General features: G+C 44.5%; 6 protein-coding genes across 7 annotated transcripts; 4 read left to right on the plus strand and 2 right to left on the minus strand.

The window, feature by feature from the left end:
- Positions 1 to 2,433: 2,433 nt before the first annotated feature.
- Positions 2,434 to 2,900, minus strand: LOC133902050 (auxin-responsive protein SAUR36-like). Its single transcript, XM_062343629.1, has one exon. It carries the CDS (start codon positions 2,845 to 2,847, stop codon positions 2,434 to 2,436), a length of 414 nt encoding a protein of 137 aa, XP_062199613.1. The 5' UTR covers positions 2,848 to 2,900.
- Positions 2,901 to 3,737: 837 nt separating this feature from the next.
- On the plus strand, positions 3,738 to 7,177 carry LOC133902051 (auxin-responsive protein SAUR36-like). 2 transcript variants are annotated; one of them, XR_009906821.1, is made up of 3 exons: positions 3,738 to 4,173; positions 4,293 to 5,511; positions 5,604 to 6,541. XR_009906821.1 is itself a non-coding variant. In XM_062343630.1 (3 exons), the coding sequence occupies exons 2-3, from the start codon at positions 4,788 to 4,790 to the stop codon at positions 6,984 to 6,986; spliced, it is 477 nt and encodes a 158-aa protein (XP_062199614.1). In that variant the 5' UTR covers positions 3,738 to 4,173; positions 4,293 to 4,787; the 3' UTR covers positions 6,987 to 7,177. The 2 variants fall into 2 exon arrangements, 1 of the variants encoding a protein (XP_062199614.1); XM_062343630.1 differs by having other exon boundaries at positions 4,293 to 4,790; positions 6,513 to 7,177.
- Positions 7,178 to 11,430: 4,253 nt separating this feature from the next.
- On the plus strand, positions 11,431 to 12,111 carry LOC133901609 (auxin-responsive protein SAUR36-like). Its single transcript, XM_062343024.1, has one exon. It carries the CDS (start codon positions 11,622 to 11,624, stop codon positions 12,048 to 12,050), a length of 429 nt encoding a protein of 142 aa, XP_062199008.1. The 5' UTR covers positions 11,431 to 11,621; the 3' UTR covers positions 12,051 to 12,111.
- A 1,376-nt stretch (positions 12,112 to 13,487) lies between these two features.
- On the plus strand, positions 13,488 to 14,089 carry LOC133901607 (auxin-responsive protein SAUR36-like). The gene has a single exon (XM_062343023.1). It carries the CDS (start codon positions 13,544 to 13,546, stop codon positions 13,982 to 13,984), a length of 441 nt encoding a protein of 146 aa, XP_062199007.1. The 5' UTR covers positions 13,488 to 13,543; the 3' UTR covers positions 13,985 to 14,089.
- Positions 14,090 to 15,740: 1,651 nt separating this feature from the next.
- Positions 15,741 to 16,444, plus strand: LOC133901605 (auxin-responsive protein SAUR36-like). The gene has a single exon (XM_062343021.1). It carries the CDS (start codon positions 15,779 to 15,781, stop codon positions 16,328 to 16,330), a length of 552 nt encoding a protein of 183 aa, XP_062199005.1. The 5' UTR covers positions 15,741 to 15,778; the 3' UTR covers positions 16,331 to 16,444.
- Positions 16,445 to 18,014: 1,570 nt separating this feature from the next.
- On the minus strand, positions 18,015 to 18,802 carry LOC133901606 (auxin-responsive protein SAUR36-like). The gene has a single exon (XM_062343022.1). The coding sequence runs from the start codon at positions 18,542 to 18,544 to the stop codon at positions 18,101 to 18,103; it is 444 nt and encodes a 147-aa protein (XP_062199006.1). The 5' UTR covers positions 18,545 to 18,802; the 3' UTR covers positions 18,015 to 18,100.
- Between the last annotated feature and the right edge of the window lie 1,666 nt (positions 18,803 to 20,468).

Below are 20,468 nucleotides of genomic sequence, written 5' to 3' on the forward strand. Positions count from 1 at the left end.
CATCTTTGCACGACAAGATCACAATATAGATGATCAGTTGAGAATAGTAATTTTTCATATAATTTGTGGAATTTCATTGGAGTCGTGTCACCCTGATGGCAAAAGCTAAGGGTTTATTTGTTTCAGTTTTGAATTGTGGCTTTCAACTTTTACAATATGAAGTTGAAACAAACAGACAACTTTTGGTTATAATTTTTTAAAATCTGCTGGTTGGATTGTGGGAATCTGAGAAACTGATTTTTCTTAGCTTTTGATAGATTGTGAAAGTTCATTTTAATAAATTGTTCGTCAAAGATTTTTAGAATCTACAACCTAAAAGCTTTTCATAATTTAGCTTTTTACAATCCAGTTTTTCACAATTTAATTTTTATAAGCTGCTTTTTAGAATCTTTAGCTGAAATAAATAGATCCTAACTTGGCCACTTGCACTTTGGGCTATGGAATGGATGATCCTACATTCATACACTCTTCATCCTTATCTAACAGAGAGGATGTCGGCGGCGGAACTCAGCGAATTCGCCGGTGGCGGTGGCGCTGGCAGAGAAAACTAAAGAGAACCATCCGCCTGCTCATAGGCAAATTTTGAACCATCAGATCAAGATCGGGGGTTCGAGATCGCGTCGTGGCATAGCAGTTTGGGACTTTTGCGTATGGACCCTTGGACCGCCCTGTATCGCCGTTTGGAACCCCCGAAAAATGAATCATGATTATCCAACCAGGGTTCAAGAAGACCGTCCGATCAGATTCTCGCGGTCAAGATCGAGAACGGCAGAGCGGGTTTCAGTCTTCCCCGGTAGGACCCACGCGTCAGCCTGCATTACCGTCGGGCCCACAGGGGTCATTCACGGCCACCATTTGATCTTGCCTGCCGGCTGCCGCAGCATGAACGCCTCCGCCGCCGCCGGAAGCGGCCACCTCTGAGTGGTCCCTCGTGTGCCAGCCGACCAGCGCTGTTGAGTCCGTCGGGCGCCCCCTAGTTGGCGGCGGTGGCGTCGGGTGCGGCGTCAGTATTGCCAGCATGAGTGCGCCACGCGGCAGGCAGCTCATCGGCTCCGGTGAGTTCTCCAAATCGAATAGCCCCCCCCCCCCAATCGGTAGTAGATAGCAAATCAGCCAATTTTTCTCAGATTACTTGTTCATGTGCCCCCAATGCGTCTACTCCATTCCTTTGGATTTGCGCGTGTACGAACCATTTAGTACTTGACAGTGAGTTGTTTACTCTAATTTCAGTATAGTCCATGACGAGAAGTGCCTTGATTAGATCATAGCAGCTGGCCGAGCAGTGCCGTATCCCATTTTTTATTGGTGGTCTGCTTGCCTTACGGCATCTCATGTGGCACCCATTTCTTTGCGTCTTCCTGCAATTTCCTGTGGGCCTTTCGACCACCTGCGACCATGTCTTGTTGTTTCATTGCTGTGGGTGTGAGTGGAGGGGTTGCACTTGACAAGTTGTTTGGAGCTTAGCCAAGTCCTGAGCTCATGCTTGGCAAATTGGCTTGAGCATTTGCAGCCCCCTCATGCTTCTGTACATTTTTTTTTACTATTTTCCTTCACCTTATATATACTAGCAACTGCGCTCCTGTTTTACACATGTGGAATCAATATAGGATATAGCAATATGAAGAAGTAAAAGAATATAACATAACAAAAGAGATATTTGCATACACTATGTAGGCACACTCTCTCCAGAAAGCTAGCGCTGTAGGCGAAGTGCGAGAGACATCGTACCCTCTTGATAAACCTGATAGTGAATATATGGAAGACAAATATTAGACATCTAGATACGAAATGCAAATAATGAGAGATTGAATATCTTTTTGGAATATATGAAAGACAAATATTGGACGTCTATGTGTGTAAGGTAAATAATGGGAGATTAAATGTATTTTTGGAAGAAGGAATGGGAAGAATCTTTATATGGTGACCATTTGATCAACTCGGGTGGACGGTGAAGATCATCCGGTTTTGTCACAACTCGTGCATTTTATAGAAGTATAGATATAGATATTGATATAGATGCTACCAGGCCATTCCCTTTGTATTTTGTGTTTGAAGTGTAGATTGTACACAAACTTTTCTCCTAATTGTCTGTGTGTGCTAATTGTGACTGTTCTCGGTTATAGAATGTACATCTATTCGCTATTCTAGTACGTGACTTTAATATATTTTTCAAAGAAAAGCAATTTTAATATATTTTGCTTGTAGGTGTTAGTTTGCCAGGCTCCAGCTAGGTCCACTTCTGCCTTGCAAGAGTAAAAAAGGGCTTCACATAGCAATTTTCTCAAAGTGGCAGCAAGGAATTTTGCTGACTGATTCATCAAGATTGAGAGAATGTACAATTTCCTTCATTCCTTTGAAGTTCAAATTATGTCAGACTACTTCACACTAGAGTACAAAATTGTTACATTAAGAGCCGCAAAATCCTGAATATCTTTAAGAGCTGCAAACTGCAAATTGCTGATGCAGCACAACAGGTGGCATTGTATAGCTTGAATGATGGCAAGGGACCACTAGAGAGCTCAGGAACGCCTTCTCAACTTCCTCTGATGCATTTCTTCTGAGCAAGCACATCAAATACTCCACCAAAGCTGCATCACAAGGCAGTGTGATCCTGCCGTCACTTGTGAACCCAAACTCCTCCTGGGACATCCTCAGCAGCTCACTGAAGACCTTTGTGCCAAGGTACACCAATGGGACCTCGAACCTCCTCCCATCCGCCGTGTACACAGCGCAGTGGCCCTTGTCCGCAACTGGTGAAGTAGTGCAGCATGCATCATCATCTCTGGTGGCTGTCTTGGGCCTTTGCCACTTCCTCGCCAATTGGGCAAGCCTCTTGGGATGGATCATGGTTGGTTCTCCTTGGTTCTAAGGGGTGGTTCTTAGAAGCACTTAGTTTGTGACTTTGTGGTTGTAGTGATGGTGTCTTACTTGCTACATCTTGAATATATAGGTGAAGAAATGGTCCATGGCTTTGGTGCAGCTGCTATTCTGAGGCTAATTGGGGGACAAGGCCATGAGCTTGGTATGTGCATTGGTGGCTGCAAAGGTAGACATCGAGATTCAGATTAGATTTTGCTGGGCCATCACTTGGTGCACCATGAAGACAAAGATAGTGGACTAGTGGTTGAGCAATCAAATACGTACTGCAGTACCAACTGCTGAATTGGGCAGAGACATAGTGCAAGCATACTGGGTCTAGCTTTTATGGAGGTCTTCTATCAGTTTCAGTGTCCTGTATCAAGTGGTTTGGAGATAAGCTGGTTGAGCTTGCTCAAAAGCAATAATTTCTAAATGATTTTGGACCCTACCTTTTCTGATCTGAAAGACTGAAACACTGATGTGATTGCGATAGCTGAAGAGCCAGCGTCAATACCTCAATGGGGACACGGCAGAATGGTCCAAGAGGCAAGAGTCTGGAGCTAAGCAGAGCAGGGTTCACTTCACTGTTTTTGGGTGTATACTCTGTACTTACTGTTGCAGTTGCATGCAAGGTGTTGGTGAGCGGTGCTCTGATTGCAGCAAATCATGCAACTTGGCTGACAACTCCATTTCTCAGTTTCCACCGATGGTCTGCATGATTTTGTATGGCATGTGACAACCATTTTGTGATATTTGCGTTCATTTTCCAATGGGCCTACAGCCGGGTTTTTTTCTTACATGTCGTGGACAGTTTTTGCTCGAAAGTTCAGACCTAAGGCTATGAATCTATCCAGGCTACTGTCCCTACTTTCACTGCAGTAATGTAAGTCGCCATGCAAGACCGTATTTGTTGCCTGGGTGTTTACTTGGATTACAGGACATCTCTTGCTTTCAGCAAAATGATTCTGCAAAGCAGTAAATCTTGGGGTTAGGCTGCCACAGACATAATTTCTCCTGAACATTTGCAATTTTGCAAGCTTGAGTTCTACAGTTTCATCTTTGGTTAAACACCATGAACTATTCTTTCTCCAAAGCTTAACTCCCTTGGCCGTTAATGATTTCGCCTGGACAATTGCATGGTTTGGTTCAATCATTTGACTCCGCACCTTGATTTGCTACGGAAGCTGAAGTGGAAATGCGATTCTCAGGAGCCAGAATGGATAATGGCAGTTGTTGTCTTGTGCCACATGCAGACAGTAAACTTTTGGATCTGAATTGATAAGATTTTGCAGAAGAAACTTGTTTTCTCATAATGTAAGTCCTGTATATTGATTAATTATTTATCAATTCAATGAGGCATATTTACAAAGAACAACTGGACAAGACTAATGGCTCTAACTTGCTACTTTGCCATCTTCCTTGATTGCTCGCAGGATCAAAGGGCTCTGCAGTTTTCTTTTTTCCTACAACCTATACCAATCTACTTCACATACATTTAGGAGCTGCAAACAGTGACCTGCTGACTAACTCCTACAGATGGTGCCACACAGCTTGCATAGTGGCATGGCACTGCCATGGTGCTCAGGAATGCCTTTTCTACATCTGCAGAGGCACCTCTTTTGAGCAGGCACATGGCGTACTCCATGACCGTGGCATCACAAGGGAGAGTGATCCGCCCATCGCTCGTGAAGCCAAACTCTTCCTGGGACATCCACAGGAGCTCCTCGAAGATCGTCTTGCCAAGGTATGCCAATGGCACCTCAAACCGTGCCCCGTCGGCCGTATACACCACACAGTGGCCCTTGCCTGCCACAGAAGCGCAGCACTCGTCGTCTTCCTTTGCCATCCCCCAAGTGAGGTGCTTCCTTCCGAGTGCTGCCATTCTCTGCCACTTCTTGGTCAGCTGAGCAATCCTCTTGGCACTGATCATGGTTAGTTCTTTCTTTCTTCTCTCTGGCTAGAGACTGGAGAGCTCTGATTTGAGTTTGCAATGCTTTGTCTGTGAAGCTGCAAGTGGTGGTGTTTAGAGGACACTTGAGCATGAACATATAGCTGAAGGAAATAGTAGGGAGTCCAGTCAAGTGAGGTGATTGGCAAGGGACAAGGCCATGAGCATGGTACGTGCATACGTTTTGGGTCATATTTTGATGGGACCAAGTGTTTGGTGTTTGCCGGAGCCAGTCGTAGTGCGCCTTCGGTGCTTGGATTGGGCACCACCTATGCAGCCATACTGAGCGGTTTAGCCAGGAAGCGGCACGAGGACCCCATGTTAATTGGGACGAACGTGAATTGAGAGGGCCAGACTAATTCAGCTAGCTGTTGTGCAATCAGATATTGGCAGAGCTGACATTGCAGTGCTACACCGTTGAGGGATACTGCAATCAATTGGAGCAGCACATGTTTGGGGAGTCATTCCTAGTCTTCTTTGCTCCTTATGTGCTCCATCTCTACATGTGCCTTTTCTGTAGAAGGGTCATACATGCAAATTTCCGAACAAGGGTGATTGCATTTCAATACGAGTTCTCTTTGTTGGGTGATTGTTTCAGAGGTTCAGGTCCTCCACGTTGAACTAAATGATGTATACATCATATACTGCTTACTGTATAGTCAGTATAGCTGCCTCATTTTCAGTATTGTGATTCGTACATCAAGGTATTCCTGGATCCCAGTGATATACTGCTTACAATAGACATCAATCTGGATCTATTTCAGAGTTTCATGACAATTCAGCTGTTTTCTTTCAGAATGAAACCAGGCACTCCCCACAGGAAAATACAGACAAGGAAAATGGATTGAAGATTCAATCAGAAGACATGCTGCAAAAGTGCAAATAAAATTGAAAGTTGCACTCTGGCTACAGAAGCAAGTTGCCTGATTGAAGACCAATAAATAATAATGAGTGTATGACCAGTGCCGCAAGGATATGAGCATGCATAGCACATCCGGACACGGTGATATGGAGGGCTGGGCCATGAACATGCCTCAGAGCAGAACTATGTGTTTTGGTTGTCTATCATGGAATGCTGATTATCAGCTGGTTGCCTAGTTGCAATCTTGTAGGTCCATGAAAGAAGAAGCAACGAAATGGACTTCACATGAGATGCCAGTAGTTCAATGGACCACCAGCTGAAGAAGTGATATGAAGTTGTTGAGCAAGTTGTGTGGAGCGCTGAACATGCTTAATCTGGTCGTTCAGATACAATGTGTTATGGGCATGGCCACCTGTTAGATGAAGTATCTCAATCTGATATCTCATTGCATATCGCATAATCTCAGGCAGAACTGATCCTGACACATTGGACCCAATTTACATGTGGCCCCATGAGGCATGCCTCTTAGACAGAGCCGGTCAGTATGGCAGCAGATTGTGATAACGCTACTAATAGTGGCTCCAACAAGTGTCAAACAGATGGCCCGGAGAAATCCAAACAAAACCACATTGCTTTGTCTTGCAACACTGCATGTTCTGTGCTCATGGCCTTGTCTCTTGCCAGACTGATTAGATAGCCGCACTGGAACTGCATGCATCTCTTTCTCCTCACCTTTATAAATCTACCAGATTCGCACCAACACTTGATCAGTCGATCAACAAGTCAAGCATCACACCTAGTTGAATACTACCTGATACAAACAAAGATTTTCTGAACTTTCAGCCAGAAAAGGAGGATATCGAAGCAGCCATGATCAGTGCCAAGAGGCTTGTCCAAATGGCAAAGTGGCAAAGAATGGCGGCCCTCGCGAGCAAGAGGCTCACACCGTCGACACCGGCGAAAGAAACCCATGGATTTTGCTGTACGTCGACGTCAGTGGCTGGCAAGGGCCATTGTGTCGTGTACTCTGCCGACGGCAGGCGGTTCGAGGTCCCGCTGGCATACCTCGGCACGGCGGTCTTCGGCGAGCTCCTGAGCATGTCTCAGGAGGAGTTTGGGTTCGCGGGCGACGATGGCCGGATCACGTTGCCCTGTGATGCTGCAGTAATGGAGTATGTTCTGTGCTTGCTAAGGAGAAATGCGTCAGAAGAGGTTGAAAGGGCGTTCCTGAGCTCCATGGCGTGGCCGTGCCACTACGGAAATGGCTTGGAGCAATCCATGGGACCTAGCCAGCAAATTGCTGTTTCTAGCTTCTGAAGATTAGCACTTAGCATGTCAGCTATGGTGCTTGTTTTGACATTAGCTTCCTTTTTTTCTCTTTCTTGCATGATGTAAATAGTTACATGTGAGAGATTGGAAATGGAACAGAGGTGGCTGTTGAAAAAATAACTGCAACAGAGAAATGTACTGCAAGTTCTCTGATCTAGCAGACTGCGCTGCTTTACACCTTTTTATTTTTTTAGAACCGATTAATATGTCTTGATTAGCGCGGCTCCGGCATCCGACAAATTAAGCCGTAAAGGCAAAACTTCACCTTCGAACTAAAAATGAATGTTTATTTTTTTTTAAAAAAAACTAAAACCAATGTGTTCACAGTTCATACATGTTGATAGAATGATACACTGGCGGAGCTTCTTTGGGGCCAACAGGGGCCTTGTCCCCTGTTACTTTAAAATTTTGTTGAAGGAAGTATAATTTTTACTACTTACTTGTTCACTATATACTAATCCTTCACTCTACTGACCCGTGACCCTCCTCAATTCCTTGTCAAGCTCCGCCAATGGAATGGAAGTGATACATACAAACATGTGTTCCATCACTTCGACATTAGCATTACAGGTAGAGGTTAACAATGTTCATTTTTGTGCAGATGCTGCCTTTGTGCTTGAGATTGGAACAAAACTACCACTAGGCCAGTAGACTTATCTGAATTCTGAATCGCTGGCCACCAGATTCATTACAAAATGAGAAGCTTGTTTCAGGCAAAAACCTCGAGGTCCCTTGTCAGCTTTGCTAAATATGATCTAAAGCGTTCATTCCCACGCATGAACTCAGCAAGCAACACCTCTTGGTTAAAGGTCTGAAAATTCAACGACAACAGTTTGCGTGCATCTAGAAGCACTCTGTCTGTGAACGAACTTTTTTTTAATAATGAAAAAGAGTTTACAGGCTCTGCACTGTTCCTTATTAAAAAATGTTGCAAACTTTGAACATTCCGAATAGGATCAAAATATAGTTCACAAACTCCCTAAAAACCAACCAACTACCAGCAAGTCTATTATTAAAGTGTCACCCATTCTTGACGAAGATATTCATTATCACGATCTCTAAAGCTTGGCACACCTTGTAGACGATACCCTGTCCTCCTCCTCCTGTAACAGACTTTAGTGCCTTAGCCAGTATGTGCCCCCTAAAAAGTGTTTGCATGAAAATTGTGATTGGTTTTTTCTCAAAAGTAATCTCATTACGACATAGCCAAATAGCTCAACATAAGTCTGCTACACCGACAAAGATCTTGGGGCTGTTTGGTTAGGGGCCAAAGGGAGCTAAGCCAAATTTTGGTTATGCCCTAAAATTTGGCCTTCATTTGGTTTGAGTCCAAAATTTAGTCATGCTGTTTTTGGGCAAATCTCGGACGGCCAAATAGTGCGCCAAATTTTTTGGCTAGCAAAATTTTGGCTTGGCCTCAAACCAAACATCATTTGGCCGGTCAAAATTTGGCACTGCCCTGATTTGGCCTCTGACCAAATTTTGGTTTGGCTTGTTAGGGCCAAAACCCAAACAACCCCCTTTTTCTTATTAATTTGCCCAACACCTCTAACCCATCCGCACAGCATACGACTGATATTTCTTGGTGTGTCAATCCCAAGGACAATTTTAAGAATGCACCAAATTGATTTAGCAAAATGACAACCAAAGAACAAGTGATATATACTTTCATTTTGATTATAAAAGCTACACTTAAGATCCCCATTCCAGTTGCATTTGCTAAATTATCTTTAGTCAATATGACCCCTCATCCTATATACCACATGAAGATATTTATCTTCAAAGGGAGTTTTAAATGACACAAAAAATTATTGGAGAAGGAAAGATCTTTGTTTGTCATATGCTTGTACATGGACTGAACAGTAAATTATCCATTTTATCAAGGTTACATCTAAAAGTATGTCTTCCATGTGTCAATTGTATGTTAACTAGCTTGAGCTCATCATGTGTGTAAGTTAGATAAGGCCTTGTATGGTTTGAAATAAGCCCCTAAAGCATGGTACTCTAGATTGAGTATGAGGTTATAGGATCTTGGTTTTATTGATTCAAAGGCTGATACTTCATTATTCTTCTTCAATAAAGACAAGGTCACAATTTTTGTGTTGGTTTATGTTGATGATATTATTGTAGCCAGTTCATCTCAGGATGCTACTGTTGCTTTACTTCGGAACTTGGAGAAAGATTTTGCTCTCAAGGACCTTGGTGATCTCCATTATTTCTTGGGCATAAAAGTGAAGAAGGCACATGATGGTCTATTGTTAACATAAGAGAAGTATATTTCAGATACATTAAGACGTCCATGTATGTATAATTGCAAGCTAGCATGTACACCTTTATCTACTACAGAAAAGCTCTTGCCCAAAGAAGGAAATCCATTAGGTCTTGATGATTCTACTCGTTATAGAAGCTTGGTTGGTGCACTTCAATATTTAACTTTAACAAGATCTGATATTTCTTTCTATGTGAATGAAGTATATCAGTTCTTACATGCACCTACCACTCTACATTGGTCTGTAGTAAAGAGAATTTTGAGGTATCTCAGAGGCACTCTAAGCATTGGTCTAAATTTTAGAAGATCTTCACCTATGTTAGTCGGTGCCTTTTCAGATGTAGATTGAGCTAGATGTCCAGATGATAGGAGATCCATTGGTGGTTTTGCAGTATTTCTTGGCTCTAATCTTGTGTCATGGAGCACCATAAAACAAACCACAATATCAAGATCAAGTATATATGCAGAGTATAAGTCCCTAGCAAATTCAACTGCTGAAATAATGTGGGTACAAATATTATTACAAGAACTTGGTATTTCTCATCCTTCATCAACATGTCTTTGGTGTGATAATATTGGTGCGACATATTTATCAGCTAATCTAGTTTTTCATAAAAGAACTAAATATATTAAGGTTGACTATCATTTTGTGCTTGAACATGTTGCACGCAAGATTCTGGATATTCTGTTTGTATCTTCAAAGGATTAAGTAGCTGATGGATTCACAAATCCTCTTTGTACTCGACAGTTGGAAGATTTTAGAGGCAATTTTAACTTGTGCAAGTTATGATTGAGAGGGTTGTTGAAAGATATGCATAGAGATAGGATAGCATATCATGTAAATCACAATGTAATCTCCTAGAATATCTCTTGATTGGTTATGATTAAAGATCACAATTGTACATGCCACGCAGGAGCTATTCCTTGCCTATAAATACATGACGCAGCCCCTAACGGGGTGATAACGCTTCCTATCATTCTTCACGCACAAATGCGCAAAAATCTAAGAAAAATCCGTGGTGATGTTTCATGCAGAGACCAAGCATCATACGAATTTTCAGACTCCGATGCAATCTCTAGAGGAAGAAATAAAAAAGAGAAGTTTCCTCGTGGGTGGAGGGCAAATGAAATACCGACCACCCCGTCCCACGTTGTGCCGCCTGGCGCGCAGCCATCCGGAGCACGATCCTCCCCAGCACGTCGCCAGGTGCGCAGCGCCGTCCCCGCTCCACCGTTGTACCCAGCGCCTGCGCCTTCCTTCTCCCTCGCGCGCGGTAGTTAGGCCAGTAGGCCTGCACACCTCGCCCAGCCGGGCCAGCTCACGAGGCGTGATCGACTTGTCAATGGAGTATGCCTTGTGCTTGCTTGGGAATTGGAAGAAACGCGTCGGATGACGGCGGTCGACGTTCCTGAGCTCCGCGCGCGCGCAGAGCAAAACGTGTGGTGGCGCGCGCGCGGCCTTGCGAGCTGAGCTCTGCTGGTCGACTCGAACAACGGCCGGCATCGTGCGCGCGGCGGCGGCACCCGTTAGAGAGGGAGGGCCGCGCCGTCCACTGCAACCAGCACAAGCCAAGGCTGCGGAGAACCTTGCGGCCCGCCCGCCCGCCCGCCGCCTGGGCAGTTGGATCGTTGAGGCACGTAACGCCCGCATGTACACATTCACCGTCAAACAAAATGCAGGTCCGTGCAGGAAGGGGCGACAAAATGCAGCAGGCACCGTCACATGAGGTGCTGAGAGATCAATGGAGCAAACCACAAGTGGAATGGTGACATGGAGCCGTCGTTGTGCTAGACCAGCACAAGGTTTCATCTCAACGTCCAGAAAAACCACAGATCAGTTAGGAACATGAACAATGCATATCACACTGTCAGGGCTCCAAGCAGAGAACCAAATTGTGCAATCGATTAGTCACCACCCGAAATTGTTTAATATCTGCTTGCACATTGCAACCAGGAGGAACAGGATAAACACTGGGCAGCCCCATTTAACACGATCTCCTCACGCCTCTTGTCCCCTACGCGGCTCAGCCGTTCAGTATGGCAGCACATGATATGAGAGCAACCGGTGCGTACAGGTTACTACTACTGCCTCCGGCCGGCATGAACCGAACACTCAATCCCCCAAACTAACCATATTGCCTCATCGCATGCACCGATCGCATGGCCTTGTCTCTTGCCGACTTGTCGCGATGATAACCACACTTGGCCGCGGCACTATCTTTTCGCTCGCCTATAAATTCAGCGACTGGCTAGCTAGACACCATCACATCATCAGCTCATCCACAAACTGAGCCTTGCATTTCATCTCACACGTATTCGAATTCCCAGCTGAAAACCAAGGTCAAGAACCGACCATGATAAGTGCCAAGAGAATTGCTCAACTGGCCAGGAAGTGGCAGAGGATGGCAGCACTTGGGAGGAAGAGGCTCACAACGACCGCTGAGGAAATTGAAGAATGCTGCACTTCTGCGGCAGTGAAGGGCCACTGTGCCATGTACACCGCTGATGGGATGCGGTTCAAGGTCCCATTGGCGTACCTCGGCACCGCAGTCTTCGTTGAGCTCCTGAGGATTTCTCAGGAGGAGTTTGGGTTTGCAAGCAACGATGGCAGGATCACACTGGCTTGCGATGCGGCAGTCATGGAGTATGTCATGTGCTTGCTCAGGAGAAATGCTTCTGCTGAGGTAGAGAAGGCGTTGTTAAGCTCTATGCTGACGCCTTGCCACTACGATGGTTGTGTAATACCAACTTTTGGAGCCAACCAGCAAATTTGTTGTTTGTAGTTTCTGAAGGCAACACATGCTGAAATCCTGATGTTGTCTTTTGTTTTGTGTGGTTTGCCTAGATCGCTGTAAGATAGTTAGATACAGGAAGTAGGAAATGGAAAATTGCTATGTAAAGCTGTTCGATCTTGCAAGCAATCAAGCAGGAACATTGAAAAATATAAGTTGCAGCATTTTTTTCTTTCTTAAATTTAAATTGCACACAACTACAAACACCACTATTTCTTAGATGAGAATAGGTGTTCCTTATTGCTGCTTCACAGAGAATATACAGCTTTCTATCCAATCTATAAAATAATCTTCTTTGCTGTAAAAAGTGTGAATAAATAAGTGAAATATTGACCATATCGACGATGAACCCTCAGGATAAAACTTTAGAACTCACAAGGCCCTCAGGATAACAAGGAACGAAGTAATAGCATAAAAAGACAAATGGAAGTGAAAGACGGCTTTATCTTGCTAGTACAAGGCCAAAATTTTGGAGGGAAAAACAAGTGATGTGTAACTATTACTGAAACTTGTGCATCCTTCGAACAATCAAGCAAAGTTCTCAAAGTCAAGTGTTTCAGCATAAGGCTACTCCATAATTATCATTCATACTTTTCAGCAAAATATGCCATACCGTGGTTTGTAGTCTTGCAGGCTCGCAGCTGGTTGTAGATCAACCCACAGGAAAGTGCAGAGAAGGCGCTAAGAAATGGATGCCACATGCAATGCTACGAGGTAGGCCATCAATCAGAACTGAATTGACACTGTTCAGCAAGTTGCATTGGCTGCATCAATTTACACGGTCCCTTTCAAACCTAATCAAATTGTTGAGCATGCGGCTTCAAGTACAATGTACATACAGATCCAATTAAGTCGACTATCCACCGCTAAACACAGACTACCCAAGCATGATAAATATCCCATGATACTGGCTCTACAGCTGACTGCAATCTCAGTGATACTGCATTACGAAGTAGAATAATAGGATCCCTTAACAACAATTGCAAAATAATTGTCTGCAATAAACATGAGCAGATAATCATCACTCTATCAAACAGGGAGATAAACCAATCCATCCACAGAAAGCTGGACCCAAGATGCATTCACAATGCCTGTCTGCCAATATCACATTGCACAATAGCTGAAAGCTTATGGAATTGGCTCTCAGTCCGTCACGCATTTGATCCATTTTGCATGGGGTCCTTGTGCTACTTGCCCACTAAATATGTCTCTGTGCCGTGTATTGTGATGAATCCGACACACATCAAGCAGTAGGGGCCAGCTATATCCAATCCTAATCTCCTTGCCTTGGTCTGCATGCAACATTGCACACACCATGCTCATGGCCTTGCCCCTTCCCCAATCATTGAACTTGACTAGACACCTTCTTTTCCTTCCGCTATAAATTCAATGTTAAGTGGCCTTCCAACACCATCACTCCATCCACAACCATTGCAACACAAGAAGAGTTTTCAGTCTCCACTTTCCAGAAAAAAGAACCAGCCATGATCAGCGCAAAGAGAATTGCTCAACTTGCAAAGAAGTGGCAGAGGATGGCAGCCCTTGGGAGGAAGCGACTGGCAATTAAGTCATCAAAAGAACCCGAAGGATGCTCCACGGTAGTGGCAGGCAAGGGCCACTGTGTCATGTACACTTCTGAGGGGAGGCGGTTCGAGGTGCCATTGGTGTACCTTGGCACAAGTGTCTTCAGTGAGCTACTGAGGATGTCTCAGGAGGAGTTTGGATTCACAAGTGATGATGGAAGGATCACACTGCCATGTGATGCCACAGTGATGGAGTACGTGATGTGCTTGCTTAGAAGAAATGCTTCAGCAGAGGTTGAAAATGCGTTCTTGAGCTCCATTGCCATGTCATGCCACTATACAAGCTGTGTGACGCCATCTCTGGGACTAGTTAGCCAGCAATTTGCTGTCTGTAGCTCCTAATGTCATCTATTTTGTACTCTTTTATGTGAAATAGTCTGGCATAGGTAGAAGGAAAAAAGAAAATGTACATTCTCTCGATCTTAATGAATTGGTCGGCATGACTTCCCTGCCACTTTGAGGAAATCAGCATTTTGAATCTTGCAAGGCAGCAATGATCTAAGCAGGAACCTGGCATAGCACCTGCAGTAAAAATTAAGTATTATTTTTAAGTTGCACTTATTTGAAAAATATATTAGTTCAATAGATGTATATTTTCTAACCGAAAATAGTTAATATTAGCACATACAAGTAGGAGTGATGGTGTTGCTGAGTCCTGTGCTGATGCTTGCCACAACACTAGTGATTTGTTGTGTGGTGCCAAGGTGTTGAAACCAATCAGCAAATTTGTTGTTTGCAGCTTAAAGACTAGCATGCTGAAACCCTGGTGTCATCTTCTGTTTTGTGGTTTGCCTAGAACAATGTCAGAAAGCTAGATATGGGAAAGAGGAAAAGGAAAAAACTTATACGAAGCCCTTTCAATTTTGCAAGCAACCAAGTAGGAATATGGCCAACCAGAAGCTGCAGCAATTTTTCTTTCTCACATTGCATACAATAATGAATGCCACTCTTATATATACATAGGAGAGAAGGTGTTCCATATTGCTGCACAGAGAATACATGACAAGTCTATCTACAACCTACCATGCAAGCTTCTTGCCTTAAAAAAAAAATTAAGCTTCTGACAAAAAATTGAGTAAGAAAAATGATGTCCAGGTGGTTTAAGAGACATTTTCAACGATGAACCCTCAGGATGAAAATTTAGAAGACCTTCAAGATAATAATGAGTGAAGTATAAAATAACATCAAATGGAAGAGACATGCAGTTTTATTTAGAAGTATAAGGCTGAATTTTGGAGTAAAAACAAGTGACGGATGTGTAAGTATTACTGAAAATTAGAAATCATTCGAACACAAAGACACTAGCTTTGAAAATTCTCAAAGACAAGTGTGTCAGCATCAGACTAGTCCATACCTATCATTTACAATTTTTAGAAAAAAGGTTATGGACCTACTGGAAAGTGCAGAGAAGGCGCTAAGAAATGGATTCCACATGGAGTGCTACAAGTCAGGTAGGCCATCAGTCAGAACTGACTATGGTACTGTTCATCAAGTTGCCTATGCTGCATCAATTAACACCCTTTCACACCTAATAGAATTTGTAAGCACACCGCTTCAAGTAGAGATGTATAATGTACACACAGATCCAACAAAGTCGACTTTTCATCTGCTAAACAAAGACTACTCAACCATGCTATATCCCACCATGATACTGGCTACAACTGATTGCAATCTCAATGGTGTTGCATTGATTAGGATTCCCTATAATTGTGAAATTATTGCTCTGTCCAATAAACATTAGCAGCTAATTTACCATTCTAAAAAAAAATGGGAGCTTAACAACATAACATCCATTATATCCATAGAAAGTTGGGCCCAAGCTGCAAGCACATATCACAATACCTGTCTGTCAATACCTCATTTCACAATAGCTGGAAGTTGATGGAGCTAGCTCTCGATCCATCACAAGTTGGACCCATTTTGCATGGGGTCCTTGTGCTACTTGCCCGCTAAACATGCCAATGTGGTTGTGCAATCGTGATGTATCCAGCGCACACCAAGCAGTTGGTGCCAGCTATATCAAGTCTCAATCACTTTGCCTTGGTCTGCTTGCAACATCTCATGTGCCATGCTCATGGCCTTGTCCCTTACCCAATCATTGAACTTGATGCCCTCTTTTCCTTCAGCTATAAATTCATGGTGAAGCGGCTTCCAAGACCATCACTTGACTTCATCCACAAACAGAGAAGTGCGACTGAAAGTAGAGTTTTTCAGGATTCCACCTGCCAGCAAAAAGAACAGACCATGATCAGTGCAAAGAGAATTGTTCAACTGGCAAAGAAGTGGCAGAGGATGGCAGCTCTTGGGAGGAAGCGTCTGACCACGAAGTCATCAAAACAAGCCGAAGGATGCTCAGTGGTGGTGGCAGGCAAGGGCCATTGCGTCATGTACACCGCCGATGGGAGGCGATTCGAGGTGCCATTGGTGTACCTGAGCACAGCAGTTTTCAGTGAGCTACTGAGGATGTCGCAGGAGGAGTTTGAATTCTCAAGTGACGATGGCAGGATCACATTGCCATGTGATGCCACAGTGATGGAGTATGTGATGTGCTTTCTTAGAAGAAATGCTTCAGAAGAGGTTTTTGAGAAGGCATTCTTGAGATCCATGGCGATGCCATGCCACTATACAAGCTGTGTGGCGCCATCTTTGGGGCTATTTAGCCAGCAATTTGCTGTTTGCAGCTCCTAATGTCATCTCTTCTGTACTCTTGTATTTGAAGTAGTCCCAACTTAGGTAGAAGGAAAGAAGATGAAACTGTGCATTATATTATTCTTAATTATTTGTTCAGCATGATTCTCCTGACATTTTGAGAAAAATGTAATGTAAAATTGTAAATCCTTGTTAATCTTGAAAGGCTGCAATTGATATAGCAGGAACCTGGGAAATTAGCACCTGCAGAGGAAATTCAGTATTAACTTTTTAATATGTCGGGTTTCTTTGAAAAATATATTAATGTTGAATAGATGTACATTCTGTAACAGAAAACACCAACATATTAGCGCATACGAATGGGAGATAAGTTTCTGTACAATGGTATCAAGAATGGTCTGATGAATGGTGATGTATATACTTAAGGTGACGAGAAAGTATATATTTTGGACAAAAAGAAGTGGACATGCCGTCAAATAGTTACTGTGAATACAAGATTAAAAGGAGAAGGCGAATAATTAAAGGTGTGCATAAGCTTGGAGACCTGCAAATGTTCAAGCCAATTTTGCCAGCACGAACTTAGTCAAGCTCCAAACTATTTGTCAAGTACAATCCTTGCACTCACAGGTACAGCAATGAAATAATGAACTATGCATGGTTCGTAGCTGGTCGAAGATCCACAGGAAATTGCAGGAAAACGCTAAGAAATGGGTGCCACATGAGATGCTATAAGACAAGCAGACCACCAATGAATACAGAAATATGCGCATATGGCGCTGCAGTCATTTCTGGCAATGGACTAACGGCATTAGCCAATGGTGAGGCATTCCTAGTCATGGGCTAATGGCATTAACCAAGAACTGATGAAATTAGTACTAGTAAACAAGTCACTTTCAAGTACTAATTAGTTTGTACACATGCAAAACCGACGAACTACACGTCGTGCTTTCTGCTTGCTTGACGACATGAACAAGTAATCTGAGCAAGTTTGATTGGTTTGCTATATACCACCGATTAGAGGGCCTATTTGATTTGGGATTCTCACCGAAGCGCGGCGTGGAGGAAGCGCTCGAGCCGACGACCTGCCGCGCGGTGCACTCACGCGGACGACGCTGACGCCGCACCCGACGCCACCGCCCACCGGCAAGCGCATACTGGTGAGCCGCTTCGGACTTAACGGCGCTTGCTGGCGAGCACACATGGAACCACTCCGAAGCAGCCGCTTCCGATTCCGACGCAGGCGGCGTGCTCGGCGAGGACGCGCCCCGCGAGGCACGCGGAGGAGGCCGATGAGGAGGTCCACCATGGGAGAGATCCAGCGGGGAAGGGGACAGCCGGTGGAGTTACGGAAATCCATTCGCCCCGACGAGACGGCCGTCGCCGTCGCCGGACGGGAAGTGGAGCCATGAGCCGGGGAGAACGAGGACTGCTTTGCAAAAAATCAGGATTGCGGATAATAATCGAGATCCAAATAAGGGGGTTATATGCAAATAATTCGATCGCGATTATTAATCGCAATCCAAATTAGAGATTTTATGCAAATATTGTATAGATATTATTAATCGCGATCCAAATTAAGGGTTTTACGCAAATACTTGGATAGCGATTATTAGTCGTGATCCAAATTAGTGGCGATTCAATGAGACGATGGAGTTCAGACAGACTTAAAACAGAGAAGTGAAACGAAGCAACCTCTTCAGTTGTCACACTAATTTGCTAAGATTAGAGAGGTTGCGAAATCCTTCATATCATTTCCTGAGATTGTACGATCTTACATCTTATTGAGCAAAATCGTACATGCATCATGAACTATACACAAACAGCTAATTGCTGGTTGAGTCCTATCGATGGCACCACGCTGCAGATAGTGTGGCAAGGCCTAACGATGGAGCTCAAGAACGCCCTCTCCACGTCTTCAGAGGCCTCTCTCCTAAGCAAACACATCACGTACTCCATCACCGTGGCGTCACACGGCAGCGTGATCCTACCGTCGTCGCCCGCGAACCCAAACTCCTCCTGCGACATCGTCAGGAGCTCGCCGAAGACCGTCGTGCCGAGGCACGCCAACGGGACCTCGAACCGCCTGCCGTCGGCCGAGTACACGACGCAGTGGCCCTTGCCGGCCACCGACGTCGAGGCGCCGCATGATCCTTCGGTTTCTTTCGCCGGCGTCGACGTGAGCCGCTTCCTTGCAAGGGCCGCCATTCTTTGCCACTTCTTGGCCATTTGAACAAGTCTCTTGGCACTGATCATGGATGCTTCTCCTGCTTTCCTGGCTGAATGTTCAGAGAACCTTTGTATCAGATGGTGTTCAGCTAGGTGCCTAGGTGTAAACAATTGTTAGCTTGTAGATGGACTGATGAAGTGTTGGGGCGGAACTGATGGATTTATAGGCGAGGGAGAAGAGAAGCATGCAGTATAAGTGCAGCTATCAGCTCAGGCTGGCAAGAGACAAGGCCACGAGCTGAGACATGCAATGTTGCAAAGACAGGCAGCGTGGTTGTGATCAGATTTCTCTGGGGCACTCTGTCTGGTGCTGATTGGAGCCACTAGTACCAGTGTTTGGGTGCTTGGATTTCACGATGTGCTGCCATGCTGATCTGTTTTGTAGTGGCTATGAGGCGCCGCATGGGTCATGAGGACCACATGTAATTGGGTCCAATTTGTCAGGACCAGTTATTTGTGATTAGTACGTCTTGTTTAAAGGTCACAATCTGAAAGTTTTTGTGTCCATACCACATTGTTTCTGAAGGATCTGATTATGCATGTTCAGCGGTCCAAACAAATTCCTCGACAACTTCATATCGTTGCCTTCTTCTCACTGTTCCTACATGGACCTACATGACTGCAACTAGGCTACTCCAGTTTTATTTGCACTCTTGCAGCATGTCATCTGACTGAAACGTTCAATCCATGTATCCTCCCTATCTTCATTTTGCTGTGGGCAGTGTCTGGTTTTAAGTGTGAAAGAAAGCATCTCTTGGTGGATGGACCTCCGGCGGCGTGTCGCTGCTGAGCTGCGCAAGGGTCTGGATTCCTTCTTCCTCCTGATCTGTTGGAGAATTTTGGCTTCTGCGCAACAACATTGTCTTCAACAATCATCACATTTCGACGGATTGCCTTGTGGTGCTAATCAGAGCTGACACCGAGCGCTGGATACAGGCCGGAGCAAAGGATTTAGGCGTCCTCTCTGCGCGGCTGAGCACTTACGGGCTTACGGCTCAGTGCTCTGAATGCTGCTCTATGCTGTTTTTGTTGCTCTTTTCCTGTAATCATGTGTTAAATATGCTCTAGCCTAGGCCTCCGTTCAGGTGACGCGAGGGCCGTCGTATAAAACTTCTATGGTTGCTTCTTAATATAAGATACGTAGCTCTCCTACGTATTAAATAAAAAAAATCCTCATCATCTGACTCCGACTGAACATACACCAAATTCATGCATCTACTGTAGGCAATATAGTTTATTGGAATTGAACACGCACTTTCTGGCCAAACCTCCGTGTCAATATGATACTGAAAATATGGCCATATATGATGCGTTCGTCAGTTAGTTCAGTGTAGACTACATGATAACTGCACCGTGTGTGAGGGCACTGATCTTTTAGCTGTTTTGCAGTGTGATGACCAGGGACTACGTAGTAACCTGATCATCGATGGACCGGTATAAACTATTTTGGGATTTTTCGTGAATAAAAGGGTTGCCTTGGGGTGCTTGACTATGGTGTTTGAACACTGGTCAACCACATGACGCGTGTATCACTGCATTGATCGATGCGAGCCAGCCAGATTGAACGATGGTTCCATGCCGCTGTTGTGTAATCTAGCTACTAGGATCGAGTCATGTTAGTCGTTATAGTCGTTCTGTCAGCGTATCTTCAGGAGTTCAGTTGAGCACCCTCCGGGTAGTGAAGCCGGTCTTGCGCGTCTGTTGATGGAACGATTTGCTCGGTGTTAGTGGGATGGCACGAGCGACCATGCCGACTAATCCTCCACACGAATACACGATCTTCCCATTTTGCGAATAAATATAACAAGAAACCCAAAAAGGCTGCGGTAACACTGCAGCCCAAATCAGCCTCTGAAACTCTGAACCCGTTCTTCAGTTTCGTCAGGTTACTGTAGCTCACCCGAAATCTTCAGTTTCGTCAGGCGAGCAGCAGATAGGCTCGCCGGTTCTA

Source organism: Phragmites australis, chromosome 20 (assembly GCF_958298935.1).
Source record: "Phragmites australis chromosome 20, lpPhrAust1.1, whole genome shotgun sequence".
Lineage (NCBI taxonomy): Eukaryota > Viridiplantae > Streptophyta > Magnoliopsida > Poales > Poaceae > Phragmites > Phragmites australis.

Excerpts from the sequence above, each read along its gene's own strand:
- LOC133902050 (XM_062343629.1), bottom strand. The coding sequence starts at position 2,847 with ATGATCCATCCCAAGAGGCTTGCCCAATTGGCGAGGAAGTGGCAAAGG.
- LOC133901609 (XM_062343024.1), top strand. The coding sequence starts at position 11,622 with ATGATAAGTGCCAAGAGAATTGCTCAACTGGCCAGGAAGTGGCAGAGG.
- LOC133901607 (XM_062343023.1), top strand. The coding sequence starts at position 13,544 with ATGATCAGCGCAAAGAGAATTGCTCAACTTGCAAAGAAGTGGCAGAGG.
- LOC133901605 (XM_062343021.1), top strand. The coding sequence starts at position 15,779 with ATGGTGAAGCGGCTTCCAAGACCATCACTTGACTTCATCCACAAACAG.
- LOC133901606 (XM_062343022.1), bottom strand. The coding sequence starts at position 18,544 with ATGATCAGTGCCAAGAGACTTGTTCAAATGGCCAAGAAGTGGCAAAGA.